At 45.3% G+C, this 26,982-nt stretch overlaps 5 protein-coding genes across 5 annotated transcripts; 3 read left to right on the top strand and 2 right to left on the bottom strand.

The window, feature by feature from the left end:
- Positions 1-1,745: 1,745 nt before the first annotated feature.
- On the top strand, positions 1,746-4,500 carry angptl5 (angiopoietin-like 5). Its single transcript, XM_057053746.1, has 8 exons — positions 1,746-1,996; positions 2,568-2,739; positions 2,857-2,960; positions 3,045-3,138; positions 3,266-3,369; positions 3,461-3,581; positions 3,735-3,920; positions 4,110-4,500. The coding sequence occupies exons 1-8, from the start codon at positions 1,940-1,942 to the stop codon at positions 4,427-4,429; spliced, it is 1,158 nt and encodes a 385-aa protein (XP_056909726.1). The 5' UTR covers positions 1,746-1,939; the 3' UTR covers positions 4,430-4,500.
- Positions 4,501-6,586: 2,086 nt separating this feature from the next.
- On the top strand, positions 6,587-11,784 carry trpc6a (transient receptor potential cation channel, subfamily C, member 6a). The gene is given in 15 exon segments (XM_057053740.1): positions 6,587-6,807; positions 7,075-7,358; positions 7,361-7,402; positions 7,606-7,738; positions 7,854-8,154; positions 8,263-8,448; positions 8,554-8,718; positions 8,798-9,044; positions 9,111-9,338; positions 9,695-9,959; positions 10,307-10,502; positions 10,835-11,035; positions 11,146-11,199; positions 11,294-11,369; positions 11,438-11,784. Coding segments are annotated over 15 exon segments (2,667 nt in total). The 5' UTR covers positions 6,587-6,643; the 3' UTR covers positions 11,563-11,784.
- Positions 11,785-11,909: 125 nt separating this feature from the next.
- Positions 11,910-22,388, bottom strand: arhgap42a (Rho GTPase activating protein 42a). The gene is made up of 24 exons (XM_057053739.1): positions 21,823-22,388; positions 20,328-20,423; positions 20,170-20,231; positions 18,783-18,854; positions 17,750-17,851; positions 17,561-17,671; positions 17,009-17,113; positions 16,717-16,846; positions 16,500-16,600; positions 16,189-16,298; positions 16,026-16,104; positions 15,880-15,919; positions 15,738-15,800; positions 15,576-15,650; positions 15,366-15,450; positions 15,235-15,293; positions 14,759-14,864; positions 14,374-14,533; positions 14,131-14,281; positions 13,132-13,809; positions 12,889-13,051; positions 12,705-12,776; positions 12,538-12,617; positions 11,910-12,403 (listed from the first exon to the last, which is right to left on the bottom strand). Exons 1-24 carry the CDS (start codon positions 21,974-21,976, stop codon positions 12,315-12,317), a joined length of 2,943 nt encoding a protein of 980 aa, XP_056909719.1. The 5' UTR covers positions 21,977-22,388; the 3' UTR covers positions 11,910-12,314.
- si:dkeyp-69c1.9 (uncharacterized) lies at positions 20,624-25,130 on the top strand. Its single transcript, XM_057053748.1, has 6 exons — positions 20,624-21,165; positions 23,702-23,758; positions 23,877-23,997; positions 24,100-24,195; positions 24,581-24,827; positions 24,901-25,130. The coding sequence occupies exons 3-6, from the start codon at positions 23,913-23,915 to the stop codon at positions 25,004-25,006; spliced, it is 534 nt and encodes a 177-aa protein (XP_056909728.1). The 5' UTR covers positions 20,624-21,165; positions 23,702-23,758; positions 23,877-23,912; the 3' UTR covers positions 25,007-25,130.
- On the bottom strand, positions 25,131-26,830 carry snrnp35 (small nuclear ribonucleoprotein 35 (U11/U12)). Its single transcript, XM_057053747.1, has one exon. It carries the CDS (start codon positions 26,681-26,683, stop codon positions 26,012-26,014), a length of 672 nt encoding a protein of 223 aa, XP_056909727.1. The 5' UTR covers positions 26,684-26,830; the 3' UTR covers positions 25,131-26,011.
- Between the last annotated feature and the right edge of the window lie 152 nt (positions 26,831-26,982).

Below are 26,982 nucleotides of genomic sequence, written 5' to 3'. Positions count from 1 at the left end.
AATGTTTTTTATGGTATGAGCTTGTGGTCCTTTGGCTGTTACAAAAGATACAAATCCGAAACCATTACTAACCCAGTATTAACTTGTTTTAATGCCTCATATAGTTGTTTTCTTTCAAAAGTAGTTCATGATTTCATTGATTACATCATCCAAACAAGTATACCCAGTCTTTACATACATTTGTATGCATTTATTTTATCTACAGCGTCGATAAAGTCAAAATTAATTCTCGTTTAATTGCGATCGTTAACGCGGACACGTCCGTGGTGTAATGGCCACTTTTTGACACGAGGTGGCGCCACCACGTCGTTACAGCGGCAACATCCTATTTCTACAAGTTATTTTATTTTCCTCTTGAGAAAACAAATATCAACAACATCACAGACGGGATCATTGTGAGGTTTGCGGGTTTGAGCCAACTCAAATGAATTCTGAAAGTGCTATTTTAAAAATGGGTATTTTCTTCGTTGTTTTCATTTAACCTTTCCAACCGCTCAAACAAACAAACAAGCAGAAAAAAATAGAATCGACATCGTAAATGGGCCTGCGGTTGGATTTCCAGATTGCCCCAGTGCTGCTTTTCCCGTGTTAAACCTTTTTATTTATTGGGATTTCAGCCGCACGCCATGTTATTTTTTCCAGCCAAGAGTGAAGCCTTGAAGGAAGTGCAGCTTTTATCGCCATCACGTCCGAGCAACATCTTCCCTCGGAGATCTTATAAATAGACTGCAGCCATATTCACTTTCTCGCATGTGTTCACCTTAAAAAGTGGTCAATTCACAATCTTCCATCTAAAAACTAGACCTCCTGCTCTCTCAAAGGTCCGCTGTGTGGCATTTGCTGACCTCAAGTGGCGAGAATACAGACTGCAGGTACCGGACCCCCCCCCCCCCCCAGCCCTTTCATAAGCGGCTGAGAAACTACGGTGTCAGCCAAGGCCCAAAATAAATTAATATCCCCTATAAACTACACAGTGAAGCCGATATTAAGTATTATTAAAGTTTTGTGCGGCTGTAGAAACAAGGCAGAGCAGCATCTAAATGCAGGATTTCAAAAGATTACCAAGATTTATGTTATAGACTGTAAAAACCTACTTTGTTCAATTTGTGATGAGAGATTTGAAGTGATCTTCCACAACAGACCCTGAATTTTCACGAGGTGATCGGAGGTGTTCCTCACACGCAGGGACTGCTTTACAAGAGTGTAAAGGATGTATGTGGGGGCCCCGCAAGCCTTCCACATTCCTCCTGCTGACCGTGGCTGTAAATGCACACAAGTTCAGAACAACAGCAAATCTTTTCTATAGCTCTCAGAGGAAAAAAAAAAGAGGTTTTCCTGGGATGTAAAACAACCCGGCCGGCTCCAGCTGGAGCCCTCCTGGAATGTGCCATTGCCCTTTATCGCTTTTCACTTTCTGACTGCTTGACTGGCCAGTTAAGAGGGGTAATTGGTCTGAACCTGCGGGGAGCTGCTTTTAGATGTGTGAGTCAGTTGTCAGGGATATAGTGGAGGAAAATATGAGCGCAGGAGGCTCCCTGCTGTCCCGACAACCCTCAGCCGCTGCTCCGAGTCAAAGGCACCAGTTTTATACATTTAACCCAGCTCCCTGTTTACATCCTGACATCTGTTTCCATACTGGCGGCAGGATACAACCTGTAAACCTGAAAATAAATCTGGAATCAGTCAACTGCTCATCAGAAACACGTCCAGTCTTTAAGGCCACTGACCAGGAACATGTGAAGGTGGCAGACAGGCGCTGGGAGGACAGAGACCAGGGGAGGTTTGGAGGGGAAACGAGACGATGATGAAGATGCAGACAGGATGAGAGAAAAGAGCCGACTGTGTGGAAAAATGAAGCAGGAGCGAAGGAGTGGCTGCCGGTGACGGAGCTCAGCCCCCCGACTCCTCTGGAGACGGCTCACAAGGAGACGACCCTGAGATGATGTGGACAACAGCCGTCCTCCTGCTGCTGCTGCCCCGGCTGCTGCACTCCTCAGTACGTATGAGCCGCCGTCACGCTCCTCAGCTCCGTTCAGATTAGTCACTTTAGTGCCTTAAAATCAGGGGTTTAAGGCGTTTTCGGAAGTGTTTCACGTCAATATCAGATGTTAATCAGCTGCTTCAGAACCTGCTGATGCAATCGGGCTGCTCTGATGGTTCAGTTAGCATTCTGGACTTCTTTTGTTTCTCACCAGTTTCATACAAACCGGGTGGTTGTAGTTCTTTTTGTGATAGTTCAGAGCTGAGTTTGTTACTTAACCTTCAGCAGTGGTTTAAAAAGGCATCAGTCCAGTTAAATCAGTGAAATGTGTTACTTTTGTGTGTTACTTTTGTGGAGAGAACAGCAGAGTTAACGTCCTCACTGGCCCAGAACTAGACCTGGACGACAGACCTGAGTGGACACCTATGTAGGCGGTGGGTTTTACAAACTGACGGATATGAGTGTTTGTAGAGTCGTACCAGCAGGAAATTGTGCTCAGATACCTGATCTAGCCGTTGAATGTGGAGTCAGGGTGGACAGATTGGAGCAGATTTAGGTCTTACTGAGAGTTCCTGTTCATTACTAGGTCACAGAAAATGGCAAACTTTTCAACCAATCAGGAGAAGCAGACGAGCAACTCTCCGATGCACCGGCCGTAGACCCGAAACGTTCAGCAGGGGTCAAAGGTCGGGACACCTGCGCCATTCCGTGTGACATCACCATCAAAATCCTGCAAGATGAAAAACATTCCATCTGTGGTAAAATTCGCTTCCCCGTGTAGCCTCGTTCTGAATGTCATGCTTTATTTTTTCTGATTGTGTGTGTGTGTGTGTGTGTGTGTGTGTGTGTGTGTGTGTGTGTGTGTGTGTGTGCAGCCCAGCTGCAACAGTCTCTCTTGGTGTTTGGCCGCAGCACCAGGAAGCTTATCAGCAACGTGATGGAGGAGCAGCAGAGAGCCTTGGACATCCTCAGCAGTCAGGTAAGGAGTGATCCGCTGCCGGTCGCCTTGGCAACAGCGGTTGGAAGCAGCCGATTGGAACATACAGCAGCGTCCTGTTTTCAGGTAACAGAACTGATGACCAAGGTGCAGACGCTGAGCTCTGAGGTTCGGAGGAGCAACACTGAGATGTTCTCCATTAAACCGGTGCCCTCCCATGGTAACGCATCCAGCCCATAAATGACATAATAAAATAATAAATGACAGTTTCTGAGCTCCTACCACGATTCAGGCAGTCGATCTTCTAAACATCCAAATTTAAATGGACGTGTGTGTGCTTGGATCAGGGCGCGACTGCAGCGACATCAAGGATAACCTGATGTCGGTCGTCCCCAAGATCCCCAGCGGCATTTACATCATCCACCCAGAGAACACGGACTCTTCGTTTGAGGTTTGTGCTCCAGTCAGTCGGCGCCATCGGGTCACGAAGCAGATGTGTCAAACTGATCCAGATGTGTCCAACTGGTCCAATGTGCTGGCAGGTTTTCTGTGAGATGGACTACATGGGGGGCGGGTGGACGGTGATGCAGCGGAGGGCGGACGGACTGACGGACTTCAAACGGCCTTGGACTGATTACGCCGACGGATTCGGGAACCTCGCAGGTTGTGAAGCAGCGGAAAGGTCAAGGGCATTGACCTTGAGACCTGTAGCTTTAGGGCTAAAACGTGCCCTCAGTTTGAAGGGCGACCCCGTCACTGTGGAGTTTCTTGTGACTGTTTTTTAAATTGTTTCTTCATTTCTAACCTGGTTTACAGGAGAACACTGGTTAGGTCTGAAGAAGTTGTTTCACATCGTGAACCAGAAAGACGCGCGTTTCCAACTCCACGTGGCTCTGGTCTCCGCCGACGACGCCACCTCTTATGCGTCATATGACGATTTCCACCTGGACAACGAAACCGAGTTCTTCAGTATCCACCTGGGCAGATACGCAGGCAGCGCCGGTAACAGTTCACCTTTAAACTCCGAGTCCTTCAGAAACACTCTGTATCCGCTGGGTATTGTAGTCCATAGAATGTTTGGTATCATTCGAGTCAGCAGCTTCTCCGCTTTCATGGGACTACAAACACGATCGGCCTGGATTCACCCACATAATAATCTCACACGGTGGGAACGTGTGTTTGCTTGAACAGGCGACGCCTTCCGCGGCTACGAGCAGGAGCAGAACCAGGACACGGCGCCGTTCAGCGCCCTGGACGTGGACAGCGACGGCTGTAACCCTTCCTGCTTCATCCACAACCGCACCGTGGAAAGCTGCAGCAGTCTGCACAACCAGACGGGCTGGTGGTTCAACCGGTGCGGCCTGGCCAACCTCAACAGCTCCCCCGAGGACACGGAGCACAACCAGACGCCCAGAACACGCATCCTGTGGGACACGTGGCGGCGGAACGGCATCCCGCACGTCATCAAGTCTGTCACCATGAAGATCAGGAGGATTGTGACCAATAACTGACACAGAGCGGCAAAAAGAAACCAAACAAACTGGAGAACTTCTGCTTTTCAATAAAGAGAGATTGAATCAAAGAGCTGGTGATTCTTTGTAGGCAGAAATAAAAGGCAAACATGAAAGAGTTCAAAGCAAAATGTGTGAGAGAAAAACCCTGATTTGATTGGTGTTGTTGGAAATTGTCAAACCATTTTCCAAACCAAAATGTGTACATAAAATAACTAATAGCAGGAGAGAACGACAAGTGATCAGTGTTTAATTTTAATATACACATCATGCAAAAGTGCGTACTTTTGTTTTATATTCATCGCTCCTCCTAAGTAAAGAATACAACAGAAAATTATAATTATAATTTAAATTGTTCTTATCTTCAGGGAGCTTCACGATCAAGTTTAACGATGGAGCGTCACAACCAGAGAAATCTCCTAAACCTTTAGTGAACGTGAAGTAAACAAACGCACGTGCGCTTGAAATCTGGACTCATCTCTGCGGCTTTGCTCTGGTACTAAAATAACTGCCGTGCGCAGCACAGCTACAAAAGTGACTTAAAATGTTTCCATTAAAGCTCTCGAGAGACTGACGCGCTCACATCTCAGCGCTTTCTGGAAAAAACGCTGACATTTTAAATTCCACGTTTAGGAGAATGGTTCATAACTCCAACTTTCCTATTGTTCTAGTCCTTAATTCTATGCTGGGTGTGTGTGTGTGTGTAAACATAAAACAAGTCTTTAACCCAAATTAGCCAAAAACACTGTAATTTTATGTACACTCGGTATGCGTACATTTATTCAGGGGTGAGATTCAAGACATAAAATCATACTTACTCCCACCCTTGGTTATCAGGCAGGAATTATAAAATCGCTGTAATACATCCAAATATTGTTTTTCTAACATTCCAGGTTGAGATCCAGCTATTGCTCCGGCTAAAATCCCCACAGGGGGAGAGCTCCCACCTTTGTGTGCTTTCATATCACCGATGGGGATGATAACAATGTAGGAACTGGCTCTCTGTGTGGTCCGACGTGCGCCTCGTCAGTAGCGAATCCACCCACACACTCAGAAAAGGCCTATCAAGGTGCTCATCCCCACCCCCACCCCAAATAAGAGTGTGTATGTTGGAGATGACAGTGTTTACACGCGGAGGTTTGTTCTGCTCTGCTCTGAGCAAGAATGTTTAACAAAAACTCCACCAATGACATTTGTCAGAGTTTATACCCCTTCACTTTGCCATCCTTCCCATAAAATGTGCGGCTCTTACATCACAAGTGTCCAAACGGACTTTTCCTTAGGATCACGGCCTTAAAAGGCCATTTTTCCCACCACGGCTTCACATCAAAGACGGACGCTTTATCAGATATCTGAATGTTTCAAATCAGCACAATCAACGAACAACGCGATGCGAGTGTGTCTGTGTGTGTTCCTTTACATACTAGTGAGAACCAGGAGACATAATGGACATTTTAGGAAATTGGTGAAATTTTGGCTGGTTCTCGTATCTTCAACGGTCTGTTTGAGGGTTAAAGGGGCTTAGGGACAGGGCATCGCATTATGTCAATCAAAGTCCTAATAAAGATAGAAGTACAGATGTGTACGCGTGTGAGTGTGTGTGTAGGCATCCGTGCATGTGTAAAATGGGAAGTAGTTTTCCCACACTATACGGTCCTCGTCGGTGAGTGGGAGCGAACAGGAAGCAAAGTCCACTGGGAATTTAAACCCCGAGGAATCTCATCTGCTGTTCATCAACGATCACTTATTCCTCAAACACACACACGCGCACACACACACACACACACACACACTCACACTCATGTGCACGAACATGTTTTTAAATGGAAATGCACCGTTGAGTATGAAAACCGTTGGCGGGTCTTTAAAGGCTGTCCCTGCTCCTGCTCATCATCCTCGATACACCGTATCACCGTCTCCAGGCTCCACGGTCAACTGCAATAAAAAAGTCGCCATGTCTGGAGACGTTACCCGCTACGAGTCTTCTGTGTGTGCAGTCATAACACAGCGCTGCCCTCCACATCTGTAAAGTTCACTGTGTCTTGTACGTAAAAGCATTGAGAGGGCCGAGCGTGCATTCTTTCTCAAGGAGAGAGAGAGAGAGAGAGAGAGCGAGAGAGGGACGGAGAGGGACAGCGAGACAGAGAGAGACTTGATTGCTGGCTCATAAGGGCCTGGAGCAGACAGTCCACCGAAGATATCCTCGCCTCCAGGATGAACCACAGACCGCCAGCGGGTCACAGTAACAGACCGCCAGCGGGTCACAGTAACAGACCGCCAGCGGGTTACAGCGACAGCCCGAGAGCCCGCAGCCGTGACAACCTGCTGATGTGTGACGACTTTGGAGAGGAGAACTGTTGCTCTGGACGATGCCTTGGGTAGGTCCCTCTTACCTGAGCAGAGATAAAGAAAGCAAGAAGATTAAAAAGTGTTTCTGTCGAACAATGAAATGAGTGTAAAAAATGACAATTTCAGTCGAGCATTGCAGGTCACCTCATGTTACTGGTGACTTTGGAACAGAAATGATTGTTTTTAAATAACGAAATCAGTGTAGAGAAACGACTTTTTCCTAAAGGGTTATTGTGCTCCTCTTTACGTTGAGGGAAGATGAAATTCCTTGTGCTTATGGTTCCCATCTCTGGCAGAAACAGCAGCTCTGACAGACAGCTCCTGGCTCGCCTGTGCGCTGTTAAACGACGCCAGGCCCTCCGCGGCCCGGCCTACATGTTCTCGGCTCCTTCCTACAGCCTGTCAGAGGTGGAGCAGCGTTTCCTGGAGGCGGCCGAGTACGGCAACATACCGGAGGTGCGGCGCATGCTGCTGCACGTGCCCAACCTGAACATCAACGCGGTGGATTACATGGGCCAGAACGCCCTGCAGTTGGCCGTGGCCAACGAGCACCTGGAGGTGACGGAGCTGCTGCTGGGGCGGCGGACCTGGCCAGAGTGGGCGACGCCCTGCTCTTAGCCATCAGTAAGAATGAACCACGGTTATTAATCATCAGGTTATTAGATTGTAGTGATCCCGAGAGGGACAGAGACCAACAACCTCGTGCTTGTCAGCTTTGTCGGCCCAGCGAGGATGTTACGATACAAATGAGGTCATGCAGTGCATTCTGGGAGGCAATCATCAAAATGTGTACTCTGTGTGTGTGTGTGTGTGTGTGTGTGTTGCAGGTAAAGGGTATATTCGCATCACAGAAGCCCTGTTGTCTCACCCAGCCTTCAGAGACGCCCGTCGTCTCACGGCGAGCCCCGCTCAAGCAGACATGCTGGACGACTTTTACGCCTATGATGAGGACGGGACGAGGTCAGACAGATTTATAAGAACGTGTGATTTGAAAGTTCTGTCGCCCCCTTGGTGATCCAGCCACAGATCGTTAAAAGATCTATAAAAGCCTCTGAATCTGAGTTCTGTGTCCCAGGTTCTCTCACGACGTCACCCCCCTGATCCTCGCCGCGCACTGCCAGGAATACGAGATCGTCCACACGCTGCTGAGCAAAGGGGCTCGCATCGACCATCCTCATGATTACTTCTGCGGCTGCGACTCCTGCAACTATCAACAGCAGTACGACTCCTTCAGCCACTCACGATCGAGGATAAACGCCTACCGAGGACTCGCCAGTCCCGCCTACCTCTCCCTGTCCAACGAGGACCCGGTCCTGGCCGCCCTGGAGCTCAGCAACGAGCTGGCCGTGCTGGCTGACATTGAGAAAGAATTTAAGGTGTCAACATTATCATTATTATGATTTTCAACCATTTCTGACCCAACATTTGGCCCCTAGATGGCGCCGGCATCCGCAAGTCTTATTCTAACGTCACTGGGTCCACAGAACGAATACTGCTGCCTGTCGAGCCAGTGTAAGGACTACGTGGTGGGTCTGCTGGACCTGTGTCGCAGCACCGAGGAGGTAGAGGCCATCATGAGCGGGGAAACCGACACTGATGACACCTATAATCTGCTGGGGCGCCCCTCGCTCACACGTCTTAAATTAGCCATCAAGTACGAACTCAAAAAGGTCAGACGAACAGTTGTAGCACAACCTTGAGAATGAGCAGGAGTCTGACGCCGCTGTCCTGTTCCTGTCTCTGTCCTGTTCCTGTCTCTGTCCCCGCTCCCTCAGTTTGTGGCTCACCCCAACTGCCAGCAGCAGCTGCTGAGTATCTGGTATGAAAACCTGCCGGGTCTGAGACAACAAACCACGGCGGTCAAGCTGCTGGTGGTGATGGCGGTGGCCATCGGACTGCCGGGCCTGGCTCTGGCCTATTGGATCACTCCGTGCAGCAGAGTGTGTAGCAGTTACCCTCCTGTTTGCCTCCCACACTCACCCTGTAAATCCTCACGGGACGCCTTCTGCTCTTGCACAGGTGGGGAGGATCATGCGCAGCCCCTTCATGAAGTTTGTGGCCCACGCCTCGTCCTTCACGATCTTCCTGGGACTTTTGATCCTGAACGCTGCCGACCGCTTCGCCGGGACAACCCTCCTGGCCAACATGACCCATCGCCACTACCATCAGCAGGCAGGAGGACCCCAGCCGGACCCCCTGCTCCTCTACCGCATGACCACGACGCCCTTCACGTGGATGGAGATCCTCATCATTTCATGGATCATCGGTGAGCAAGCCGATGAGAGAAAACACCTCGTGGACCCTGCCGCTTGACCCCCGCGTCTCTCATCAGGTATGATCTGGTCTGAGGTGAAGGAGATATGGAGTCAAGGGCTTGGGGAGTACCTGCTGGAACCTTGGAACTTCCTGGATTTTGGGATGCTGGCCATCTTCCTCGCCTCCTTCAGCTGCCGCTTCTCCATTCTGAGACACGTGGAGTCGGCCCAGACCTTTGTATACACACACTATACAACACTGATTAATGTGACCCTCCCTCCGGAGATTCTCTACTTAACACTAGGTGAAAATGTGTTTCTTTCTCTCTTTCTGTGTGTGTGTGTATGGGTGCGAGTGTGTGTGTGGCCCATCTGTCAAAAGTGTTTTCAAATTCCTTTGGCGAGTAAATCCCAAAATGTTTGTGCTCCTTGACACCATGCACGCTCATCACTGTCCAATGTCACTGTCGCCCAGTTGTTGAACCTGTTCCCAGACAAACTCTGTTGACCATCAATACACTGGAACTCTGTCATAAACATCCCTGAACGCCTCGAATTATGAAAATAACAGCATCAGTCAATTATAGGTACTATATAGGTATTGCTATAGGTACAACGGCTAGGAGCCTAATACGTACATTTATTTATTCATCTTGTCTAGCACGCATCGACTGGCTGCCATCAGATCCCCAGCTGGTCTCGGAGGGTCTGTACGCGGTCGCCGTGGTGCTGAGCTTCTCTCGGATCGCCTACATTCTCCCGGCCAACGAGAGCTTCGGCCCCCTGCAGATCTCTTTAGGCAGGACCGTCAAGGACATCTTCAAGTTCATGGTCATCTTCCTCATGGTCTTTCTGGCGTTCATGATCGGCATGTTCAACTTGTACTCGTATTACCTGGGCGCCAAGCAGAACGACGCCTTCACCACGTGAGGTTTTCAGTTTTACGCAGTCCGAGATGACTTTGAACACGGCGCGGACCCTAAACGCACCGTGTGAATCCTGTAGCACCGCGCTGGACAGTTTATCAGTCGAAATTTTTATGCGAATGGAGGAGGTCTCAGTATTTGCCTGAAAGCCTGGAAATAAATCTAAAAATATATCAGTAATCCAAACAGTGGGTTTAACAGCAGTCTTAAAAAAACAGTCTTGTCTTCTGCTCATTTTCTCTGACAGAATCTTTAATGTCTCCCTCGTGATGATGAACAGTTTGTTTGATATCCAGAATAACTTCCCTCTTGTCTCATTTCGCTTGCTTCCCTGTGCATCTGTGCAGCCTGGAGGAGAGCTTCAAGACGCTGTTCTGGGCTATATTTGGTCTCTCCGAGGTCAGGTCTGTTGTCGTCAACAACGGACACAAATTCATTGAGAACACTGGTTACGTGCTGTACGGGGTGTACAACGTTACCATGGTGATAGTGCTCCTCAACATGCTCATCGCCATGATTAACAGTTCCTTCCAGGAGATTGAGGTTCGTCATCAATTTGTGGATCACCCAGATGCCACTGACATGCTCACATGCTGCATTCTTTATTCAAAACTCCAGTTTTTACTGTGTTGCTGTTGTAGATCTGCAATCGGAGTCATGTACGCTACATTTTGCAGGGACATTTGTTCTTTGAACCGCTAATAAGGACAATTTTAGCCCAACCCTGTTGTCAGTTGCGGTGATGTTTAAGATCGAACATTTTGGCCTCTTTGAACAAAACTTCAAAGTGAGCATAAACATGATAAACTAGGCAGCGGTTGTGATTAGCTGGTGGCGCTTTCTTCCAAAATCCATTTATTTTATGTGTTGTTTAGGATGACGCTGATGTTGAGTGGAAGTTTGCTCGAGCCAAACTCTGGTTCTCCTACTTTGAGGAGGGGAGGACTCTCCCCGTGCCCTTCAACCTCATCCCCAGTCCTAAATCCATGCTGGGGCTGGCTACTTGTATCAGGGCCCAGATTCTGCGGTTGGTGCGGGGACACAGTGAGGAGAAAACTGGCACTCAACTCAACCAGGTACTAAACTGGCCGAGTTTTGGAGGCTGAGCACCTCCCAGTGGTTTCACCGCTGCATCACAGCCTTCCATCGTGTTGAATCATTAACTTTGATGAGTTTTATCTTCCAGCTTGGAGATAATTCTGGTTCTTACGGCGCATCAAACGCTGCGAGCAGATATCAGGTACATAGACACACCTGAGGGTCTCTGAGATGTCTCAGTCTAACGTTACCCATAATTAAAAAACAAAACACTTTTTCCTCATCACTGATTACAGAAGATCATGAAGCGCCTGATAAAGCGCTACATCATCAAAGCGCAGGCGGACAGAGAAAGTGATGAGATCACCGAAGGTAAGATTCAACGGTGAAACCAAACTTGTTGCAAAGGCTCTTTCACCAACTTGCCTGTTTCTCTCCAGGTGAGCTGAAGGAGATCAAACAAGACATCTCCAGCCTGAGATACGAGCTGCTGGAGGAGAAGGCGCAGAACATGGAGACGCTGGACGGCCTGCTGAGGAGGATGGGAGGGATCAGAACCGCCTGAGCTCCAAAGGCGCCTGTTTTCTATTAAATAGCATATTAGATACAGATCACATCACGTTACAATGACAAAACCTCAGTTAATGCAGAAATAAACATTAGCTAAGACTTACTCATGTTGTCATTAATGATCTGTGGGCTAAAGTCTATTACTGCATTAACTAGGAACACATTGATTTTGATTGTACCTTTTTGTATCATTGGTGTAATATAAATGTAATACTGAGTTTGTGTATTCATTTCATGATTACCTCGAGGTATGATCAGTGCAGTTTAGTAGCTTCAAAAGTACTTTCCAAAAAATAAAAAAGAAATACTAGTAGGCCTAAAACACAAATACAAACTGTCGTATTTTGTTGGGAAAGCATTTATTTAAGGAAATGTAAATAGAAAAAATGTTATTTAAAGATTCACTTTTGGACCGCTTGTTCATTATTATTCACAAAGATAAATTACAAACACTGCTTGAAAAAAATATTGTTAATATTTATATTTACAGACTTTTAATTCATTCATAGAGCTGAACAAAAGAGGAGTGTGTTTTTTTAATCCATAGACATGCGACTACAGTCAGATATGAACAGCTACTGAATCCTAAGAAGATTAATAACATTGGTTGCATATTTTTGGATATAAATACAGACAAGGCATCATCTATATCCAGTCTATTGTTAAGTGATCATGGTTGCTGTTGCTCGACTGCTGATCCCTTATGTTACATCTCGATTATCCAGAGATAACACACCAGCAGCTCTGTCATAAGTATGTGATGTAGTTTTCTGGTATCAGGCCAGTCTTGCCATTGTACGTCGCCTGGAGCCACCCTGGTTCCACAGAAGGATACACTGAAGACACACCAGGAGACATCTACTTAGTATTTACTCATTTATTAACGTGCGCTCAGTTTTCATACAGAACGGTGTTTGAGAAATAATAAATTGCTTCTACAATGAATTTCAGGCAAAACGTGCTTTCTTACCATTCGAGAACAGCGCCCCCTGTGGAAAACTGAGCTCATGGCTGTGCTCTGCTTCACAGGAGTAAAGAGCTTTAGCTTCCCTGTGGGAAAAGAACCTGTGAGCTGAGGGACCTTTAAAGAATATTTTTAGCCTGGTTATGCTGCAAACAATCTAAAAACCAACAAACCTTCCTGAGGAGCATATGTCCAGGGCTGAGGAGAACACTGAGCTCTCACGCTGTGGTAGTCCAACCGATAATCTGAAACACACAAACAGGAGCCTGAACGCCTTCTCGGGGATAACTTGTTGAGGCTGAGGCCCAAGATTACAGCACGGTGACATCTGAGATTAGCAACATTAGCCATGCTCACAAGGATTCAGGCTTCTGGTAACCGTTGCTGGATCCTTCAGCTGTAGAGTGCTTTGTGATCAGATCAGAGCCAGAGCGCATGTGTGAGATTTTACGTGGGTGTCCCCCCTCTCGTTGGTTCAGTGACATGAGGCTCTGTACCGATCCGTGACAGCTTTTGTAATCTGCAACACAACGAAACAAAATGAGAACCAAATCCAAAAAAAAAGTTTTCAAGTTTTCCTCCCTGTTATCAGGTTTGTACCTTCAGAGATGTGCAGCGATGTCAGAGAGGACGAAGTAGAAAGCTGGTAGGTAAAAAGGGAAGAGGAGGAGGAGGATGAAGAGGAGGCAGTTCTGTACAACTTTCGTGGTCGTTGAGGAGAAGCTGAATCTGTCACTCTGGGTTCAGTTCCAGAGGAATTTTTTTGGTCTGCTGAATAGTTGCTCTTCAGAGAGGAGACAGAGGATCCTCTCTGGATGCGTCGACCCTCCCTGAGAGAGGAGACGTGCTCCATTGAAGAGCACAGGGTGGAGGCAACGGATGAGGCTCCTGATGGAACCCTGGATTCTTTTACTGAGGACAAAGAGGCGTCTGAGTTTCCTTTGGCAGACAAGGTCCTCTCTGTGGACAGTAAAGAGGACATGGAGGAGGACACAGAGGAAGTCTGCTGGGTCGAAGTGAGCTGGGAGGAAGTCCAGGAAGAGGACGTCTCGAGGTGAGGGGAGGCACCGGTGTCTTTTTGATCGCCCCCGTTTGAGCAGCCTTGGGAGGGAGCGACCGGAGGAGACGCCTTTGCTGCGGAGGACACGCTAGCCTCTGTGGTGGGAGAGGATGGAGGAGACGAGAGGACAGTCTGTCCATTCTTTTCAGAGGAGTGGGAGGACAGAGACTCCCGGCTGCCCATAGGGGTTGTCTCCGGGCTGCTACTGTACGTGTCACCTGCAGGAAGACACGGAAACATAGAAGATCAGGGGATCTCAAGGATCACAGGAAAATCTGCTAACTAGATAGATCAATGGCCAGAACCAGCGTGATAATACTCAAGAAGACTATTTGACAGTGACCTTCACTCTGACATGTGGGAAGTGAATGTTTGTCCCGAACTCAGGGACTTCCTGAGTCACCGTGTCCCTCGGATATCAAAGTCAGAGAAAATAGCACAGATGAGCAGCGCCGGCTAAGTTTCAACCTGATCCAAACACAACACCTTCTGAAAGACACATATAATAATAATCCTGAAAGGTTTTAAAGCAATCTTACTGTCATTGTCTGCGAGGCACAATGCAGGAGGGTAAAGACGGGCCCTCCTCTTTCCAGACGACAGGCAGATGGCCTTATTTCTCCGAGGGGTCGACCGAGATGACGGAGCTTGAGGAAGCGGCAGCGACAAGTCTGGAGCCTCGCCAAATATCTGTCCAAATGTGCACGAGACATGTCCAGCGAGAGTGTGTGCAGCGCGTTTATGGATGGTTTTTTTACGTGTTTGGATATTGGTAACAGTACCTTGTGATGGTTTTCAATGATAATTTCAACCACAATGTTCTGAAACTTGATGTTCATCATGGCGGCCACGGTCTCCTCCTGTGACCTCATCAGTGTGGGGCCAAAGATCATCCCCAAGTTGGAGACGGTCATCAGATTCTGGCTGCAGTTACTCGACACCCTGAACAACCGAGGAGAAAAAAGTAGGTCTTTAAGTAAACTCTAAAACAGCGAAACCACGGAAACATACACTAACAATCACATTAAAATAATTTAAATCACAGTGATGTGTGATGTGGGCGTATGAAATCTGCTTCAAAGCTGTCAAAAACAACTATTTCTAATAGAATAATCAGATCCAGAAAGCTTTGTTTAACCCAGACAGCGTGTGTCAGTATGAGCATACTTGTAGAGGTGGTTGGTTAGGAGGTCCAGTAGTGCTCTGTTTTTTTCTGGGAGTTTGTGTACAAGAGCATGAATGGCCCTCACTCTGTACTTCTGGTCATCGTACTCTGAGAACGGAAAAGACAGAAGACGAATGAGACAAGACAGTTCAAACAGCCAAACCATTTCCAGACATTTACATGTGAAACGTCTCAAATTTAAAACAAAGAAACAGACAAATTGACATTTTCCTGAAAGTATGAGGACTTGGCTGCTAACTGCTGATAGATCTTTTCTCTATTAACTCTTGTGAAGCATGCAGAAATAAGTCTAATCAAATGTCCTGGACCTGGTGGAGGACCTGATGCTATGGAGACTTATGATGTGTTAGGTGGCGATATTCCACTTTTAGGTTGTAACCTAAAAGACCTGTAGGTCTAGAAACACCGACAGGCCAGCTTGCAGCTGTGTTTAGAACGAGGCGTTCAGGGTTCTCACTTGCTGCTTTGAGGAACTCTTTATGCAGTCTGTAGGTCAGTACAGGTTCTGCCAGACATCTGTAAAAATCAAGTAAATTCATCAGTCAGAAGAGGCTTTATTGAAAATATCAACACTGTGCTTTATGTGACCTAAAATAATCTTTTAGACCACTAGTGATGGTCTTGTTGTCCCAGGCGTCTGCATCCAGATGCAGGTCAGCTGGGGCTGTGGATGCTGCAGGAAAGTAGATAAGATATAACTGGGACGAAGCCACTAATTAATTAAAAACACAGTGTTCAATAGTTATTGTTATGGACTCAAAGTTGCTCTGATTGAAAGAAGAGCCTAGAAATTCTTACCAAATACACTTGTCATTAACCGCTGCACCTTGGAGTTGACTCCTCCGGTCCTGTACAGTCCCGGTGTGGTGAGGCCTTCAAAAATACAAGAATTAAATAATAATTCACAAGAGAAATCACAACCAAGGAAGGATTTTACCACAAATGTACTAAGAGGAATACCTCTCGTCTCAATCAGGCTGATACACTGCTTAACAAAGTTGAGTCCTGCCTCATTCAGGAATGCTGAAAACAAGGCGCACCAAATGATTCAGGTTTGTAAGACAAGGATATGAACTAAGTGGTAGAAAATAACGACACTTACTCTCCTCTTTTTTGCTGAGCAAAGACGGCAGCGTGTAAATCTGCAGAGCAAGAAAAACTGTTAGGGCCCATTTTGAACACAGGTCGACTGAAATGTTTGGCTGGTGCGTTGAAGCTGATACACTTAGAAGGTGGATATAATCATACAGGCTCTTTTCCATCCATAGCCTCCATCCACAGCCGCCTGTTGGCCTCAGACAGAGCCTGCAGGGTGATGACGCCATGTCTGCAGGAGACAGACAGAGAGCAACGGTCAGCAGACGTGAGCCCAGAGGTGTCCACGTGTCCCTCTGCTGTCTTCCTGTCTCACCTCTCGACCACCTCGATGTCAAAACAGAAGCGTTTGTCGATGGAGTCCCTCTTTCTTCTGACACAAGAGCGCAGCCTGAACATCTCAGGGGTGCCGTTCACCACGCCGTTCTGTCGACAGGGAGGGTATTTTTCAAAGACGGGTTAAGCAACACTTCTATATCTTTGGGTCCTCCTGACATCTGTGTGAAATACCGTTAAATTGGCTTTTATTGCAGCGCTGTTAAAACAAGCTTCGAGAATGCAGATGTTCATATTATCGGTCACTGCTCAGATGTTACCACTCGTTGATGAATCTGTGCCTCGGCTCACCTGTCTGTTGGCGGCTCTGGACTCTGTGCTGCTCATTGTGAACATCTTGGAGCTTTTTTCATACGTGCAGTAGTATCTGGTCCAGACGCTGCCCAACGGTCCTGCAAGATACGAGACGCCATTTTCATGTCTGCAACACACTCATGTGTGAGGTTCAATAAAACAGAAAGAGAGTCCGACTGATTTGTTTCACTACTGTGATGTGCGTGCGCCTCACGTTTCTCCTGTATGTACAGGTATCCCTCCATGGTGAAACTGCTGGGAGCTTTGAAGTCTTCCTCTGCGGATCGGATCCTCCTCATTAGCCTCTCAACCTCAGCCCGCGTGCTTTCAAAATTATTCCGAGCCTGGCACAAATGTAACAAGATCGATTAAAAAAAAATCCTATACAGATTATTTTTATCTTTTAAAAATCTCTCATTGACTGTCAAACAGTTGATACTAGAAGCATCCGAAGCTGAAGCGAAATGACTTCTGCTTTAAGATTTGAGGTCAATATCCATACTTACATTCTGCAGATTAAACTGAAGCTGTTGCTTGTATGGCTCAAATTCACTGGCCAGCTCATAGCCCTCGTGGTAGAATGTAAACAAACCCTGCAGGAAGGCGAGTAACTGAAGGACAATGGGAAAGATCCACAGGAAAGTGTTAGTGGGAGGCCACAGGGTTTATTCAAAGGATTTCAAAAGAACCCTCATCTGGAAAATAAATCAAAATGGCCTCTAGAGCATAGAAATCCCAAAATCAACAGTTTCTGTCTCAGTCGGCGGAAGAGATATCCATGCAGGAAGTGCAGTTACGGCAACAGGAAGTGGGCTTTACTGATACGTATCAATAAAACAGATTTATCATTCGCCAAAGTGTTTGTGTGTGTCAGATGCTCACATGTGGCCGCCACTGCATCTAGCATACATATATCTGTGTCTCCGTTTATAGAACAGACTGAAACGCACGTGCGTGTGTGTGTTTCTCTTCAGTAGTCAGAGATCTAAAGTCAGATGGTGACTTCCCAAGACCAAATCTTAGCAGGAAACGTGCACAGTGTCAGAGAACATTCTCACCGGCTCCACAAACTCAAACTTCTTCCTCTCCTGCACCTCTTGGATCTTGAAGACGTACTGCAGCGACGCGTCATAAAAGACCTGCCTGTCTTTACTCATCTGCGTGTCGGCCTGCAACACAGGTTTCTGAAACGTTTACCCAACAACACATGACTGAGAACCTTCGCGCAGAGGTAGTCGGCGTTTTACCTCTTGTAGGTGTGAGTCCTTCTTTTTAGATGAAAGACTGAGATGCTTCTCCAGAACCGAGTAGTACCTTTCAGTCTCTTTGTCAAACTGTTTCTTTCCCTCCTGAAGAAAAAAAGGTTGACTTAAAGTTCAGATCAGCTCATCCTGTTTCAGTGGAACATCCCAACGTGTCCAGCAATCTAGATTTTGTTCTCTAGATGTGCTACAACACGATGAAGTGCAAAAAGAGGTTTACATCATTTACTTCTGTTTTCATGCAGGCTGAACATTCCAGAACATCAGGTTTGTTCTCTTACATCATGTGTGGGAGTTTCTTTAAAACCTTCTTTATACATAATATCCAGACATCATATTTACACTGAATCAACAATGTAAAACTCACTAATGCTACAAACGTCTGTTATCTGAGTGAAGAGCGGCGGTAACGAGCTGTGGTCTAAAAATGACTGTAAAATGAAATGTCAAAATCCGTTTAAGAATAGCTCCAGATCTAAAAATATACATATTGACTTGTGGCGGCCCGATCTCATCGGTGTGTGAACGTGCTCTTCACACACTCCTGCTGCATTCTACATGCATCCACGTTTCATTGTCGGGGGGGTTTTTGGAGCAGGGATGCGTTACCGTCTCCGCTGCTATTTCAGTCTGGAGGACAAAAGGAAAAATGGGAAAAACTGAAGGAGAAAATGAGGCAGCTGGTGCGAGCAGACCCCAGGCTTGCTTTGTGTTTACACTGCCTGGCTGTCTCTCTGTGACGTGCTGCCTGTCTCTCCTCCCAGTGTCCGTTCCCATGACCCTGCTACTGACACGGGCTGGTGATCCGTCTTTTATCAGACCAAATTACATTCTGTGACCACTGACTGCAGGATAATCAGAGCCGCCGCCTGCTGCTTTATTAACCAATTCTCAGTTGGCATTGTTGCAAGGTCGACATGAACCATTTTTAATTCCACCTGCAGTTCTTCAAAAAACTCTAAAAAACTGATCATTTAATTTGTGATTCATGATTAATTCCACTTAGTCACATACGTACCTTAACAGCTCCAATCTGCTCCTTACGAAACCTTTCAAGGGGTGAGATCAACACGTCGTCAGCATTCTGGATCTGAGAGAAGAAGAAAAAAAAAAAAGCGAAACCACGCAGCAGCTCAGCTTCATATCCCACCAAGAAAAATATACAAAGGAACAGCAACTACTGTAAGTGAGTGTTCCACGATAGCAGCGGCGGCCAGCTAAAATGTTATTTCCGTCCGATTATTGGAGTCTTAAAAAGGAAAAGTTTCCGAGAAAAGCAGGAATTTAAAATAAATCCGCACTGATTCAGAGGTGTCGTTCTCATAAACGGGTAAGAAAAACTCGGGCGTCTGTCCAGACTCAGGTCAAGATGTAATCAGTGTTTAGTGTTTACATTGGATTTGAGTCCCCTTTGGTAAACCCACAGAAGATCTAATAGGCCCTTCTTGTTTTTGTGGGTAAGCGAATTAAAGAGAAAAGGAAAAGAAGTGGCTTTGTTTCATTTTAGAGCCTTTTTCCACCACGTTACCTTACGCAGAGTGAAACTGTAAACTCGGAGACAAGCGGGCCTTGTCAGGTCACAATAGTTCTTTCACTTTGAACAGGTAGACACATCCTAATTGTCCTTATACTCAGTTTTGGCATTATTATTGGTTTAGTGTGTTCAGCAGTGTTGTAGGGAAGAGGAAAAGCATATAATTAAAAAACGCCCCCCCCCCAACACACACACACACACACACACACACACACTTTTATGGACTTTCCCAGGCAGTCAGGGCTCTGCTAACAGTCTCAAGGGGGAATTGGCAGAATAGGTTCCACATGGGTTCTCTGTAACCAGACCATGTACACACAATCAGACAGGGAGAGTGAGAGAGGGTGAAAGAAAGAGAAAGGGAGAAAGTAAGTACTATGCACTGCAAGTTTTCTTTTTTTGGCCCAGAATCCGCTCCCGCACACACAGAGGCCACTGGTTGACGGAGGGTCTGAGACATTTTTGTGATTCACCATGGAGTACTGACCGCCACTGACCCAAAGTATTCAACAGAACTGTGTGAATCACACTTGTGTAGGAAGATAAAAGGTAATTGTTTAAGGACGTTAATGCAGGGAGATTCCAAACGTTGTCACTTTACGTGCTGGAATGAAACGAGGTGAATCTCATTGAAATGATGTTATTATCAGAGAAGGTGAAATGAAAAAATAAGCCTCTTTTCGATATAAATGTGTAAATATTTTAGGTTTGTGACCTCACTTATTATAGGCAGACCACAAATAAGCATGCGTTGAATCATCCCATTCAAATCCGGTATTTTGAGGGTCGTAGTAAATAATCTGTCATTTGACATTTACTCTTTGTCCATCATCTAAACACGTGAGCGCACACACGCACGCACGTTTCTTACCAGTCGTTTTCTCTCCTCCTCCATGGTGCTCAACAACTGAGAGAACTCTTTTAGGGACTGAGCTGTAAAAACAATATAGTAAAATGTTTACACGTAAGATTGATCCGATTGTTAACGTTTCAGCCGGCGTAGAGCGCCGGGCACTCGCTCCCTCTCACCAATGCTGATCTCGTCGTCAGTCTCCGCATCTCCAATACATTCAAACTGGAACTCCTGCAAAGACTGAGAGAATCTTTGCACAGCGATAGAAAGACCTTGGGAGAAAGCACAGATGTAGGGCGTGATTCAGTATCGTAGCGGAAGAAAATAAATTAAATTACAGTCAGAAGTTCACGCCAAAACAAACACTGGTTTATAAGAACAAGTCAGCAGAGGGTCTATTCAAGAGGTGGTTTCAAAGGTTGATGCAAACAAGAGAACACACACCCTGCACCAAACTTGACTTCAGCGTTTGTGCCTCTTCTATAAAACAGTTTGAGAATCTTTGGCACTGCAGGACTGCATTTCTTTCACTCACACACCCATGTGTGATCTGTGCGCCAGCCATTGTAATACAGCACATTAACAACATCGCTGCTTTTAAAAAAAAAAAAGGAACATAAAAGCATCAACATGTCTTTTGGAAGCAGTTCTTAACAGATAACTGTGTGGAGGTAAGCAAAAAAAAGACAAAAACTATAGGTAAATGCTTTTGTCCTAATCTGGAAAGGTGATATGGTTCTTTCCTGTTGCTGTCAACAGTCCACTTACGTCAAAACATTACTGGCATCACAGACTGTACTTGTTTCTGTCTGATAAAGTGTATCAGACGGTAACAGGTGTTGGCTGTGTTTCCCGTTTCCAAAATTATTTTTTTTTAAAGAAAAACAAAAAATGCATGAAAGCGAGAGCAACGTCACTGTGCCACTTTGTTTCGCCCTGAGGTCAGCACGGCTCAGGAGCGTGACCTCATCCAGCATGATTGACGTCAACCAGATGTGAAGACGGAATTTGTAGGTGTGTTTGTGCTTTAATCATCTGAAGCGCTGAAAAGTCTGATATATGAGGAATATGGCAGAATCATGAAGCTGTGCAGATGCCAAATTTTTCTTTTCCTCTTAGATTAACTACAGATTGTGTGTGTGTGCGTGTGTGTGCGCTTTCTTTTGCTTTTTTCTCCATGTACGTAATCACCAAACACGTTTCCTATCTGAATTAATAATGGAGGAAACTTTCTGAATCCACTTGCAACTCAACAACAGGACTGACCTTTAAATATCTGCAGTGCATGACCAAACCCATCTTATCTTAGCTTCAGGGCACGTTGTGATGCGGGATTACACTTTCACTCAGCAAATGCAAACTGAGGGACTGGAAAATTATTTGGAAATATTATTAAAAGGCCAAAAAGGCTGCAAAGTAAATGAAGTGACGCAATACACGATACATAACAGTGGAATTACTGGTTAACCGTGATTACTGATTAACCCAGATCATCACATTAAAGTACAGTTACGAATCTATGACCACAATAACCTGGTTTAATGGAGGGTGAACAGGGACTCTGTTCTGTTCTGGCCTGGCTGCTCTATTATCTGGACCCAGAATGCACAAACGCTTGCTGGAATACGAACATTAACCCCGACAAGAAGACAGCAATCGTCCAAAACTTACTCTTGAGTGCGGACACAAGCATGTTTCCATCTTTGATGAGGTCTTTAATGAAGCTGTTGGTCCTCTCCAACTCGATCTCATGGCACTGTAGTCGCTCCCTGAACTCCGGACTGTCCAAGAAAGAGTCACTAAACTCCAGCGTCGGAAGCCCCATGCTAATATAAACCTTCACGGCCGATTATTGTAATGAATTCAGGTGCGTTTCCAGTCCTTGTGAGGCGGACGAGGACACGTTTGTCCACTTAGAAACGTCAAAATCCTCTTAGAATGGTGGTGAGAAGGATCCCCAGCTCTCTTTTTTTCATGCCTTTCTCTCTTTCCCCTCCACAACTTCCGGACACTCGAACGCCGCAGTCTGACAGAAAGAATTCGGCTCGGCTAAACTTTGAGCTCTACGCTGCTACTTTGAACATTTACAAGCGATGTGTCCAAACGCAGAGTTATAACAAAACGTTATTGTCTTTTCCTGTAATACAAAACGCCACAAATCGAGAGTAAAAACTATTTTAACGTGTGACGCTGAACGCAACTTCTAATCCGACCACGTACCGCTCGTGAATGAATTCTTGTTACTATGGGAACGGGAGACTCCTGCTGGCGCGTGCTGAAATCAGTGCATATAATAAATACACGCAGACGAAAATGCTTTTAGGTATTTTTCTTCATTATTTAAAATAAAGCCAAATCATTTTTAGTTGGAGTTGGTCAGAGCTGCACTCGGTTGTCTTCCTTCATCCTCTCGTGTATTACAGTCGTTTTAATCTGGATCTACTTAGCAAACCTATCATTAAAATTATGCAAAATGTCGAAATGTCAAAGCCCGCATTATATAAAAGGGAGGAATTATGGAATACTTCTATTTACACTGAAATATGTTGGCTCACCCGGTAATCCGATGAGGCAAACCTCACTGTACCAAAAACATGTTTCTGTTTAACAGTGTCTGGAGTTTCAAAGCAAATATTCAAATATTCAGTCATACATCATGCTCCTGCATAACACACACACACACACACACACACACACACACACAGGTAACACATGTGTTATATGTTACCTGAATTTAAAGTAAAAGAGGAATTTTGTGAAATGGCATGGCCATCCTAAATAAAGAATAAAGAGAGTAGTATACCCTTTACTGGTATACTACTACTGTTTCACATATTGTGAGTGACGCATGTAGTTTTTGTACAAGTTCTTGTCTGTAAATTGCTTTGTTATCTTCTTATATCAGATCAGGTCAGATTAATTGCTTGGCCTTGGAAAGAGATTTGGTATTTAAAGCAACTCTAATCTTATGTCATATCAGTGACTTATTGCTTTGCACAGTAGGATATTATGAAAGTGATTCTCCCACACCTTGAAAATATGCTGACACAATGCTGAAGGTATGCACCAGAAAACAATAAAAACATCTATCTTCATTTACTTACAATCAAAGACAATGGTGTCACTGCTGAATATAAACTATGCATACTGAAAAGACTACGGGCCAGAACCAGCCCTCTGATGTGGGGGGGGGGGGATACAGTCTTAATTGATATCATCTGAACTCTGGGAGGCATGTTGCATTGCTGCGTGCTGCCCAAAGGCTCCAAGGTAACCACTGAAAAGACACTTTACAAGCTACAATCAATATTTCTTCTTAAGAATTGTTTTATTTCAATTTTATGTTCTCAATCCCCAGTAGAAATACATTCATATTCAAATGTTCAAAACGTACCACGTGCCAAGTCTTTTCAAGACTCCAAAGACTCCAGACCTCTGCTGGTGGTCCAGCTTCATTGTCCCAGTTGGTAACTGTTTCTGTCACTCATGCTGGAAGAATAGAACTCCATGACTACTGCAGTAAACAAGCTTTACGTTGCTCATTGTATAGAAACAAACTTGAAGTGAAGTCAAGGCAGCATGCTGTGGAAATCTTAGTGGATTTAAGGTAAGATAACCAAATAAATTACTCAGATATTTTATGGGTGGTTATTTGGAATAAAGTAGGGCTTATTGATTGTCATTTTGAGGCTCACCACCATAGAAAAGCTGCTCATTTCTTACAGGATTGGGTGTGGCGCTGTTGATGTCGCTGCCTCATAATGTTCATCAAAAACAAACAAAATCGTTACTATGAACTCTTTCAGCCTGTTAAAACATACAGAGGAGAGCCTCCTACACTGGCAGGTAAAGATCTGCTGACTTCTGCTCTATGGAAAAGTATTTGCAGTGTTTTTCCATGAGTGCTGTTTTCCATTTTAAAAACATTGAAGTTTTTCCCCTCTGCAGGATTTCTCATTTACCCAGACACTCCCGTTAAGATGGAGACCACGTCACATAAAGCTTTCTCCTTTAGACCCGTTCCACAACAAGATGGAGGCAAAGGTCAGCAGTCTTATCTGACCCAAGAACAAACCAGTCAGTCCAAATGGTGTTGCTGAGTGTTCCTGCACAGAGTAGTCGAGTACAAGTTGTGCTTAGTTGACTAATGTAACCACAGCTGTTAAATACTATGATATAGTAATATTTTCAAATGTGTATTTTAATAGACTGAAGGTTAAAAATTCTTACATGATAAAAACAACTGGTGATAAAATCACTAGACCGTGAATTTAATGGCAAAAGGAAATTAAATGCCAAGTTTAAGAGCACTAAAAGTTCAACCATTGATCGTTGTACATAATTGTAAGCCAGGCGTGGTTAAATAACAACATCTTTGTAAATATAAAAGACTTACAAACCTCTCAAAATATTTGCGATGGACCCTCAGGACGTGCTACACATTACAGCCAGCAGAGGTCCAACTGGTGCCACGCCATGTCCAGCAGCAGAGACAGAACAGAAGGAGGAAGCGAGCAAGGAAACCACTCTGAGGAGTCAGGCCAGGCAGCAGTGGAGCAAGCTGCTCCGCTGATGCTTTCTCAGTATCAGCAGGATTTTCCTCCTCCTCCCTGTCCCAGGAGGCGCACGCCGGCCCTGCCACATCCTGACAATATTGGCATTAACCCTGCCTTCAGGTGAGAGTGGGCTTGATGCAGACATTTTTCTGTAGAGAAAACGACAGGGAAGTCTTTTGTGCTTGGTTCACAGGTTAGAGTTCAGCACAGTGCAGAGAGACGCGTACCCTCCTTGGCCCATCCAGGATCACAGGCTCAGCACCAGCTCATCCGACCAACAGAACTTCACAAAGGATTAACTGTAGGATTTAGCATTTCTGAGCTCATTTCTAGGTGTAAATGGCATTTTTGTAACAAATAAAATTCAAAATGATGTCTAGACTGTTACTATGTATAGTTAATAAAGACAACCACTACAATATATACATGAATACGCATTTTAATCAGAGTTTGATGACATTTGTTGGTTGCGTGTTTCTCGGTTACATCCATTTTACCTCCGGTATCTGTAGTACTTTCCGCCCTCCATTAAGACATCATCAGTTTCCCAGCAGCAGGACCTTGTGATCACCTAATGGTGCAGAGTGTCTGCACTGCATTACACTAAATGGACTGATTTTATTATCAGTCCATTAACATTTTATGTCGATAGAACAGGAAGATATAAGCACAGCACTCGGTGACGGAATCAGATACATTAAAGAAAGAAAAGGTTGTGTCCTCCATCCTAAAGCCATGTGTATAATTTGATGTTTGCACATTTATTGTAAACTGGACATGAAGCTGAACACTTTGTTAGGTTTTTCTCTAAACTGCACGAAACTGAGCTCGCTGCTGTCAAATGATGTAAAAAAATAAAATAAAATCTTCTAGCAGTTTTAAGATGATGCTGTAATAAATCAAATATAAATGTACCTTCAAAGTTGCTCAGTCAATGTTACAGCACAAGGTTTGAGATTACAACAAATACATTTGTTATAGTCTTAATAAGTTTCACCACTCAGCATTTTATGGTGATTTTTCCCAGTACAGCCTTTATCCAGCAGAATTATTGCCATGTTAAGATGCTGTTAGATACGAAGCAGTCTTAACTATCTTTCTCTTCTGCGACTCTTAAACACAAGCATGAAATAAGCCCACACCCAAAATAAAATGATGTAATCTGATAATGAAATGCTCCATCTGTGTGCAAATTAGCCCCAGTTCTCCCTCTCCCCCTACTATCCCGGAATATATCTTTACTGAATTTCTGGACATCTTCGGCAGACTTCGTTTCAAAGGATCAGAACTTTACACCACTTCCTTCATCTCCGGTCCCGGTGCCGGCTCCTGTCTCCATGTCTGCGGTCATCCCTCCTTCCTCTGTAGCCGTACTCACTCTCTCTGGGTCGCTCCCGGTCTTCTCTGTCTCTCTTCCCCGGTCTGTCCCACTTATTGAATCCACCACCCCGTTCCTGCATCAAACCGACCCCAAGGTTAATAGGCTTGCGGAAAGGTCTGTCTCTGCCACCGAACCGCAGCTGCCCGGACTCCTTCTTTCCTCCATGGCCACCACCAAGCCGCCGAGGAACCCATCCTTTAAGAGTCCGTTCCTGTTCAAAATCCACAAACACTTCGTGTTGGTCCACCACTATCTTGTTTGCGTCCCGGCGAGCTCGGACAACAGATCTTTCCTCCTTATATTCAACGAATGCGTATCTTTTAGAGAACCCTGTGACGATGTCCCGCACCAACCTAAGCCGCCTAATATCTCCGTATTTGGAAAACACTTCGTACAATTTTTCCTCAGTTGTTTGTGGGTTCAATCGAGAAACAAAAAGAGTTAGGAGTGCGTCCCCAACAACTCCTTTGTTGGGCTTATAGCGAACACCAATTGCTCTCCACACCGCCCGGTCGTGGGGCTCCACATCGGTACCGTCGATGCTTCCAGCTTTTAGTGGGTCGTAAACCTTCGCTATTGGACTCCAGTCAACCATTTTCTCAAAACCTATCGTATATGTTTCCGTTCACAGCGAAACTTTCAGTGAATGTCCTCTTAAATTAAACAGATCATTGTATTAGTTAAGCCCACCTGTCCACCGGAAACGTCACAGTCACGAGTCCGTCAGCCAAAATGGTCCGACGGAAATGACTAGTCGTTGATTTAAGTGTCCTATCCTGCGGCCGGACGCAAAAAATGTTTAAGTGTAAAAACCACAATAACAAACACCTAATAAAACTATATCAATATTGGTTGATGATAATATAAATTAGTCACAAAAATGCTATATTCCAC

Source organism: Takifugu flavidus, chromosome 14 (assembly GCF_003711565.1).
Source record: "Takifugu flavidus isolate HTHZ2018 chromosome 14, ASM371156v2, whole genome shotgun sequence".
NCBI classification, from domain to species: Eukaryota; Metazoa; Chordata; class Actinopteri; order Tetraodontiformes; family Tetraodontidae; genus Takifugu; species Takifugu flavidus.
This window is presented reverse-complemented; position numbering and strand designations above follow the sequence as displayed.